The sequence below is a fragment of the Parasteatoda tepidariorum genome, chromosome 5, assembly GCF_982258835.1.
Source record: "Parasteatoda tepidariorum strain Cologne lab strain chromosome 5, Ptep-v5.0, whole genome shotgun sequence".
In the NCBI taxonomy this organism is placed as follows: Eukaryota; Metazoa; Arthropoda; class Arachnida; order Araneae; family Theridiidae; genus Parasteatoda; species Parasteatoda tepidariorum.
Window position 1 is genome coordinate 69,782,246 of NC_141759.1, and position 10,360 is coordinate 69,792,605.

Consider the following 10,360-nt stretch of genomic DNA (forward strand, 5'->3'; position numbering starts at 1 on the left):
CTATATCACACCTACAACTTGGTTTTTTTTAAATATCAATGTTGATGTATCAAAACCAATGGCTTTGAGGCATGAGAAAATGATGTCGTGGGGACTATTACCAATTAATAAAATCAATGATGGATTAAAGCAACCGAACTGGCGTTGTCTCTGAATTTTAAATTTGCTACATTTCATTAAAATGTGTTTCACAGTGAGCGCTTCCTTACAATGGGAACACTCTGAAGCAGGTTCATTTAGTAGAAGATGTCTGTGAGTAATACGAGTATGACCGATACGTAAACGGTTTAAAACAACTTCTAGCTTTCGAGGTAGATTAAGATGTGTATAATGTTGTAGGTTAGAATAGATACTATGTTGTTTATTATTTGTTTCATTATTCCTGTTTCTTTGCCATTCTGAATACAAGGTACATTTGATAATATTTTTAACATCTGATAACGTTGATTTGTGATTAGTTAGGTTATTTGTTGATTTTGCTGCCCTATCTGCTATTTCATTTCCTAGAATGCCAGTATCTCCAGGTATGCATGAAAAAATTATTTTGTACCCAGAAAGTTTTAAAGTGTTGTAGAGATTAAAAATACAATTAATAATAGAATGAGGTTTATGATTACAGTTTAACAATGCTTCAATACAGCTTTTCGAATCGCTATATATATATACCATTTCTTTAATGGTTGAGATGAAATAAACTGTAAAGCCAAGAATATTGCGTGTGCCTCCCTTGTAAATACTGAACAGGATGGGGGAAGTTTTTCTGAAACAGTGGATCCATTGACCACAACAGCTGATGCTGTGTGACCATTAGTTTTTGAGCCATCAGTAAAGACCAGATTAAAATCTGCGTATTGCTCTCGGTGGTAATTAAAAATTTGTTGATAAATAATGGATGATGTGTGTTCTTTAGTATTTCCTTTAAAAATGTCGATGAAAGGAAAATTTATACCAATCCAGGGAGGATGCGGTTCACATACTGGTAAAATATCAAAATCCTCGATGGTAAAATCTGATAAAAGTTTTTTCAACCTAAGTCCAAAAGTTGGAACGCAGGATGGTCTATGGTTAAAAAGAGTTTCGTAGTCTGGCGTTAAAATCTTAGGAAACATGGGATGATTAGGGTGACTCTTGATATGAAAATAATAATTTAGGGCAAGTTTTGCTCGGCGTATAACGAGGGATGGTTCATGATATAGAGCTAGCAAGCTTTGAATTGGAGAGGTACGAAAAGACCCTGTAGCAATGCGAATTCCTTCGTGGTGTACTGTGTCTAGGTATCTTAAAACAGATTTTCTAGCAGATCCATATATAATAGATCCATAGTCAATTTTAGAGAGAATGATACTGCGATAAATTTTAATCATATATTTGGTATCTGCCCCCCAAGAGCAGTTCGTTAAAACCTTGAGTATGTTTAATTTCCTTTCACAATTTTGTCGCAGATAGTTAATGTGAGATTTAAAAGTTAATTTTGAGTCAAAAATTATGTCCAGAAATTTTACTTCAGGTATAACTGGTATACTGTAACTATTGAGAAATAATTCTGGATCAGGATGAAGACCTCGTTTACGACAAAAGTGAATGCAAGAAGTTTTGTTAGGTGAAAAACTAAAACCATTACTGTCTGCCCACTGTAATACTTTATTAATTGCATATTGAAGTTGTCTTTCTATTGTGTGCATATGGGTAGCTTTGCACGAAATCCGAAAATCATCGACAAAGAGTCTACCGTCAACAGATGGGGGTAAAAGGGATAAAATTTTATTTATTTTGATTAGAAATAAAGTGACGCTAAGAACACTACCCTGAGGAACACCCTCTTCTTGAGTGTAAATGTCTGAAAATATAGGATTTAGAAACCCTAGAAAAGTTCTTTCTGCTAAAAAATTTTGAATAAAATAAAATAAATTCCCTGTTATATCATAATCTAGAAGATCTCGCAGAATACCATAACGCCACGTTCGGTCGTATGCTTTTTCGATATCGAAAAATACTGCCACCAGATGCTGTCTTTTCAAGAACGCTTCGCTTATCTCAGTTTCTAAAAGTATGGCATTATCAGTAGTAGAACTGCATTTTCTAAAACCAGTCTGTTTGCAAGATAAAATATTTCGAGATTCTAGCAAATAGGTAAGTCTAGCATTTAAAATCCGTTCCAATAGTTTGCATTAACAGCTAGTAAGAGCTATGGGCCGATAGTTATTAGGATTTTTGTGGTCTTTTCCTGGTTTGGGGACAGCTATTACGTATGATTTGCGCCAGTTAGAGGGAAATTTTCTCTCGATCCAAATTCTATTGAAAAAATTTAAAATTATTTGTAGATGTGTATCTGAAAGGTGCTTAAACATGTTACTGTGTATATTATCAGGACCAGGAGAAGTGGGTTTACAACGTTTAATTGCCGATTTTAGTTCTATTAAAGTAATTTTTGAATTATAATCAGTGATTGGTTCGGATGGACATTTAAGTATTGTTTTTTCAGTTATTGCTTTATATCTTTGAAAGGAGGTTGGATAATTTGTGCGGCTGGAATTCTAAGAAAAGCTTTCAGCAAGAGTGTTAACTATTTCTTTTTTATCAGTTATTTTGCGGTTATTTATTTCAAGATGAGTAACAGGTGAAGTTGCATAATGGCCAGATATTGTTTTAATCTTTTTCCAAACTTCTTTAGATGTAGTATTACTGTTTATTCCACTGACGTATTCAATCCAAGATTTCTTTTGGCTTTGTCTCCGAGTTTTTCTTGCTATTGCTCGGGCCCGTTTGAATGCAATCAAGTTTTCTTGCGTGAGATATTTACGGAATTTTCTCCAAGCCTGTTTTTGAAATTTGTGAGTTTGGCTACATTCCTTGTTCCACCAGGGTTTTGTATATTTAGGGCAGTTAGGAGAAGTGTAAGGCATTGACTGTTCAGCTGCTGTTATGAGGGCATTAGTTATTTCAGTTGTGGCTTCATCAATAGTTCCTGTTTCTATTGTATATTCATTGAATGTAAGAGATTTACAAAACATTACCCAATCTGCTGCCGCGATGCAGAGTCTAGGAATTGAATTGAATTGAATGTAAGATTTAATGGCACAAGGTCCAGAGAGGACATGCTGCGCCAGACACACGGTTTTAAAAACATATTAAAAGGTAGAATAGAGTACAATTACACAATAAGTATAGTAAAAATGATGAGAATTCTAAAACAGTGAAAATGCAAGTATTTTTATATGTGGATAAAACTTGATAAATGATAAATCTCTTATATACTGTTTAAAATACCAATAGTGCGAAGAAAAGCAAAGATGTTAGGATGATGGTTTTCATCTAACAAGTCTTTTATGCATAAAATGGAGCTACCAAAAAAGGTGAGGCGAAGCTGGTTAAAACATGGACAAAGTATTAAAATGTGATGAATAGTGAGTAAAACGTAGCAATCGTTGCATTTGGGAGGAGGTTCTCCAAATAGCAAATGAAGGTGAGTAAGTCGAGTATGTCCTACTCGCAAGCGGGTGAGTTTGACATCTGTCCTGCTCATGTGCAGTGCAGGCCAAGGCTCCAAAGTAGGTTTAACAGAATGTAATTTGTTTTCGCCTTGCAGGTCCCAGTGTTGCTGCCATAAACACTGAAAAAGTTTGCGAATGTGGTTTTTTAAATCAGAAAATGGGACAGATAATGTTATTGGAGAAGAGGCAGATCGTGCAGCAGAATCAGCTTTGTCATTTCCTTTGATACCTACATGACTGGGAATCCAGCAAAATAAAATTTTAAAACCCTTCTTGTATAGAGAAGTCAATAAATGTTGAATAAAAATTAAAATTGGATGAGCTTCGTTTATCACATGTTCTAACTGTCTTAAAACACTCAAACTATCCGAGTATATACAAAATTTTCTAGCCGAATGCGAAGAAATGAGTCTTAAAGCAAAAAGGATAGCAAATGCTTCCGCTGTAAAAACAGAGCAAATTGCAGGAATGTCGTAGCTGTAAGTAATATCAGCCACAACAATCCCACAACCAACATGTCCAGGGGACTTAGATCCATCTGTAAAAACTGCTATGTATTGTATATACTGATGACGATGAAAAGTAAACAGCTGTTGAAAAATGCTAGGTGAGACATTAGATTTACTGTATGACACAAATGAACAATCAAGATAATATGATGAAATAGTCCATGGTGGGATGAGAAAATAATTTACAGATTGCGATGGTATATCACAAAAATCAAATGTCTGAATGAGTGATCGCATGCGAGAGTTAAAAGGTGGTATATATGAGGGTCGTGCATCATATAATCGTTGTAAACTTAGTGGAATAATCTCACGTCGAAGAGGGTTCGATGAAGATGACAGGACGCGAAAGTAAAATGTCAAAGAGAGCTGCATGCGTCTGAAATCGAGAGAAGGTTTATGACACACAGCATACAAACTCTCAACAGGAGAAGTGCGAAATGCTCCACAACATATGCGTAAAGCCGTATGATGCACCGTATCTAGACGTTTTAAGTTAGAAGCAGAAGCTGTTCCATAAACTGTGCATGCATAGTCAATGCGCGAAAGTATAAGTGCTTGGTAAATTCGCAATAACGCGGTACGGTCAGCACCCCAAGACGTGTTAGAAAGCACCCGTAACATATTTAGGGATCTCTCACATCTTTTCCGCAATTGTTTTATGTGAGGCAGAAAAGTAAGCTTATGATCGAAAATGACTCCAAGACATTTTGTTTCCATAACGACTGGTATAGCAATGTTATGAATATGAATTACAGGATCATTGTGAAGCCGACGTTGCCGACAAAAATGTACACATGAGCTTTTGGAAGGTGAAAGGGTATGGCCATTCTCATCTTACGATTTTACTATTTTATTGACAGCAAGTTGTAACTGACGTTCGATTACACTCATGTCAAATCCTGAGCATGAGACATCGTCAACATAAAGTGAGCCAAAAACTGTAGGGGGTATAATGTTTAAAATGGAGGAAACATGGACTATGAAGAGTATAACACTCAGAACACATCCTTGTGGAACACCTTCTGATTAGATGTAGAGATCAGAAAGTGTACTACCCAGTTTAACATGAAAATATCTCTGACTCAAAAAGTTTTTGATAAACATAGGTAGGTGACCACGGAGGCCCATATTAAACAATGCCTTTAGAATGCCTTATCTCCATGTCCGATCGTACGCCTTCTCAATATCAAAGAAGATAGAGATAAAATGGTTACGTCGGACAAGAGCATTCCGGATACGTGTTTCTAATGCAACAATGTTATCAATGGTCGACCTGCCCTTTCGAAAACCACTTTGAAAGTCTGGGATGAGTTTTTTCTTCTCCAGAAAGTAAACCAAGCAAGAGTTGACCATACGCTAAAATACCTTGCTGAAGCAGCTAGTCAGAGTTATTGGGCGTTGTTTATTGGTTCCGTTGGATCCTTACCTGGCTTTAAAATTGGTATCACAAGAGCCAGTCGCCAACTTGATGGGTATGTCTGCTCCATCCATAATCTGTTAAAAAGTAACAGGATATTCTGCAAAGATGCAAAAGTCAAATGGCGAAGCATGCGATATGATACACCATCAAGGCCGGGGCTCGTATTGGTTGCTTTTGACAGCGCTCGCTGCAATTCATGAAATGTGAAGTTAGAATTATATTGGAATAGCCGTCGAGTCGTAAACTGCAGCGTCTGGGCTTCAACTCTATGCTTGTGAGCTTGAAAAGCTGAGCTGTAACTGTCAATGCTAGATACGGCAGCGAATGTTTCACCCAAGATGTTACTCACATCTACAGGGTCAGAGTGCGTGATACCGTTTATATCAAATACCGGAAGATGGAATTCAAGGTAGATACCATTCGCTTTCTTGACCCTCGACCAGACTTGTCTGGGAGATGTTGTAGATGTGATGGATGAAACATAGCGTGACCAAGATTCTCTCTGGCTTTGACGCCGAATCCTGCGTGCAATCGCTTTAGCTCGCTTGAAACCGACAAGATGGTCTGTTGTAGGATACCGACGGAAGATGTTCCATAGCCTCTGCTTCTCTTTGTGAGCTGCGGAGCATTCAGCAGTCCACCATGGCTTGCGATGCCGGGGACGAGAAGTTGATGTTTTTGGTATGCTACTTCGTGCAGCATTGATGATCACAGAAGTCACCGTTTCAACAACAGCTTCAAGATTTTCATCTGATATCATATCTTCTGTAATGTTAGCAAGCCGTGCGAAAAGCCTCCAATCAGCACGATGGTAAATAGATGTAGAGGGTCTTGTAGTGATAGAAGCAGTAGATGTATATGAAACAATGATTGGGAAATGATCGCTATTATGAAGATCATTATCAACCGAAAATTCTGAAAAGGGTAAAAGCGCAGGTGAACATAAAGCAAGATCAATGCAATGAAAAGTTCGCGTTGGTTCATGAATGTGAGTATCTTCACCTTGATTCAGTAGACATAGATTATGATCATGGATGAGGGTTTCAACTTGATGCCCTCGGGCATTTGTGTCGGAACTACCCCATAAATAGCTGTAGCCATTAAAATCTCCAAGCAAAATAAAAGGCGTAGGTAACTGATGAATTAATGTGTTTAAATCATGTTGTGAAACGGAAGCATGTGGAGGTATGTAAATGGAACAGACTGTAATGATAATGTTTAGATGAACCTTAACTGCAACAGCCTGTAATGACGTTGACAATAAAAGGTGAGTTGATGGAAAACTTGTTGATGTTAAAATAGCGACACCACCATTAGGTCTACTACCTTCGTCATGATCGTTTCGATAACATATATAGCTACGTACATTAAAATTATCAGATGATGTTAAATGAGTTTCTTGGATTGCAAAACATGATGGGTGATATTTACAAATTAAATCTCTGATGTCAGAGATTTTGTTTCGCACATTGCGACAATTCCAAGAGAAAATGGAATTTGCCATTATCTTTTGGATTTAAAATTTGATTTAGACGCAACATCCATCGGTTGGTCGTTGAAAACCGATTCGTCATCCGATGGATGTAGTGTTATTTCTGTGTCCATCTTCTGCAAGATATCTGAAGTGGACTTTTTAATGATCTGTATAAATTTTGGGTCTTTATTCTTTTTAGGAATACCTGGTTTTTGGCTAGGTGGCAACTTCACATTCGGACGCTGCTTTAAGGCAGGACGAGGCTTTTCTGGGGATTTCAATCGAGATGTTTTTGGAGGTGGAGATTTGGATGCAGGTCTGCGAGAAGTAGAGGGTCCGGTAAAATTAAATTGTGGTTTTTGTTTTGTTTCTGTGAGGTAGATGATATTGAGGAATCTGTCTGCGAACTTACTGAGCAATATGAAGTTTTGGCTGCCGCTGAATAGGATACACCCGGACGGGGAGTGCGGGCCGTAACTATTCGACGGGCTTCGCTAAATGATAGGTTTTGCAATACTTTGATTGTCTGAATTTCCTTTTCTAGTGACCATTTCGGACAACTTCTGGCGTAAGCTGCATGATCACCCTTGCAATTGATGCAAAGAGGTGGCAGCTCGCAAGAAGTGTCTTCATGGTCAGTACTTGAGCAACGGGCACACACCGGTCGACCTCGGCAAGATGTTTTAGAATGCTCAAACCTTTGGCATTGATAGCAACGCAAAGGATTTGGGATATAAGGTTAATCCAGGACATTTTAACTTCAGATGGTAAATTAGATGAGTCAAACCATGAGCTTACCATCCCTGCGAATCTTAATCCTTCTGACAGATGAGACATTTTGACTTTGTAGGTTTTCTAATATCATTTCTTCGGTATCGTTTATGAAATATGCTTCTGATATGACCCCGCGAGAAGTATTTAGTGATCTATGAGGTGTAACAGTTACATTGAATGAACACATGGTTGTGCATGCGGATAGAACAGTAGCTTGTTTTGAGGAGGAAACTTCAACTAATAGGTCACCAGAACCAGAACGTAGCTTCTTCACAGAGGCTACTTCTTCCAGAAACGAAAAGAAGAGCCTTGTGAATGAGAAATGGTGAAATGTTAGTGAATGAAGTGTTGGGTATAGTAGGATTTTTCAAAGTGATAATAAAATATCGTGCGTTTTCATATGCTGTTGAGGGTGTTCCGCTGTTTTTGTTTTGGTGTGCGGAACTGAACACCTGCTCATTTTCGTCCATAGAAAGCAAAACTTACTTCCACTATCAGCGGCACCACGGAGTCCAACTTAGGGGCTGCAAATAACAAGTTGATGCTGCCACCAGCTTGTTACTCAACACCGATGCTGACCGATAGTTATACGACCGTGAGTCACCCCTGAGGCAGCCTCCACTCTTAACGAGATGCCCAGTAGATGACCCCGGCCTTGACACTAGTTAACAGATGACGATTGTGATCAGCCGATTGATTCACACAGGCCAATATGCACCTCCCATTTACCTGAAGCACGGGCCAAAGCAGTGTATTGGGGTACCAAGATGCCCCTCAACTGCCAGGATCCCCTTTTCCAGGGACAGGGGTCTCCACGCACGGCAAACACGCGGGTGGTCTCTTCCCATCTGTGTCCGACACAACAGAGTGGTAATCAAACACAGATGACAAGCCCTCACCCGTAAATTTGGCAACCACGTCCAGGGGGAAGAGAAAGGGTAAAGTAGGAGTAAGGGGAGAGGAAAACGAAGGGAGGACAGATCACTAGGGTACCCGGGGCGTGACTCCCTGTGTTTACCTAAAGAAGGTAAACCCCCTCAGGGGCCCAAAACTAGGGAAAAACCTTCTTAAACGAGATAGTTACAGGCCTATAAGTCTTCCGGAAGCAAACACTTGAGACACGACACAAAATAAATTGATTGGGATAATTACTGGAACCCCCAGTAGGCTTAGATTGAGCGACATTAGAAAAGATCTAAATATTGACTCTTTTGAGGAACACATAGTTCAACTTTGTATCTCCTTCTTTAATGACGCGCGTAAATGTACTACGTGTAAGTACAACCAAATTTTCGATTTCGAGCTTATTAGAGATAATAGTTTATACAGCCCGGCAACCGTTTTCTACTTATCAGACGCAGTCTTATGTAATTGATTTAACTAGTTAATGTACATATTTCTTATTTCGTTTCCTTAAATCAAGTTTCTTGTCTGTGAACCTGAGAATCCAGCAAAGGGGGGGAGGCGAGGCCGTCAGGCACCGAGATTGCCTCTCTGTAAATATCTGTATACCTCATTTTATTTCTTGTTTTATTCATATATCTTTTATTGTTTATACCCATATGCTTGCTTACTAATTAACATACCCCACTGATATGAGCTTCGGCTTTTGTACCATACTACCACTGTGATGAATGAGTTGGGGCCCCTGACGGCTTCACATAGGCAGTACCTACTATTACGATTCATCGCTAGAGATTTTCCTGCCTTTGAAATTATGTCAGACGTTAAGGAGAATGGGTTTAGTTTTACATGGAAAATCGAAAACTTCTCTTTTTGCTGTCAAGAATTCACCATAAGCCAATACTTGACTAATAAAAATTTAGATCAAATTCCTGGGCAGTTGGCTTTATTTCCAAAAGGTCCAATGACATTGGCTACGCCGAGACCGAACGGACCGTCTGGGAGCTTGGTTGCACCCAACATGGTTGGGAGTGATAAAAATGTTAGTTATTACCATCAAAAGCAAGAGAGAAGAGGAAGAAGAGATCTTGATTCTCGAATCTACTAGTGATCTAAGGAAGATGACAGGCGGAATTTCAAACATTGAATATGCCTCTTCAAATATGGAATTGGACTGCCAAATCAAAAGCATGATAAACTGCCTATGAGGATATGTGAATGAACTTAAGCAATTTGGCTTCCGTAAAAAAATTATCCACAACCAAGCAACTTGTAAGACTTATTGATTTTATAAGTGATGAATTTTATAAAAATGAGACCACAGCATTACTCATGCTAGACGTGGCCAAAGCTTTTGACCGCGTCTGACATGAGGCTTTAATTCACAAATTAATAAAACAAAATCTACCATTCGATTTGATCAAAATTCTAGACTCTTACTTAACCAAGAAAACTTTTCAAATTCGACTAAATGGGGAACTTTCAGATAAGAGACAGATCAAAGCTAGAGTGCCAGTATATTTAGCCCAGATTTGTATCTAATATATACTAGTGACTTTCCAATAAATATCAATAAAAATAACTACTTATTTGCATTTTATACCGATGACATGGCAATAGCCATGCTTTCTATGAACCCAAATCAGTCCATCATTAATCTTAATAAACTCATACCATCTATGGAAAATTGGTGCTTTGAAAATAAAGTTGCTATAAATACTGATAAATCCAATTTAATGGTCATCAGAAGAAAGAAGATATTTAAAAACATTAAAGTTACTCTATTTAA

At 38.2% G+C, this 10,360-nt stretch overlaps 1 protein-coding gene across 1 annotated transcript; it reads right to left on the reverse strand.

The window, feature by feature from the left end:
• Positions 1-3,247: 3,247 nt before the first annotated feature.
• Positions 3,248-4,717, reverse strand: LOC147809467 (uncharacterized). The gene has a single exon (XM_087162828.1). It carries the CDS (start codon positions 4,715-4,717, stop codon positions 3,248-3,250), a length of 1,470 nt encoding a protein of 489 aa, XP_087018954.1.
• Positions 4,718-10,360: the final 5,643 nt, after the last annotated feature.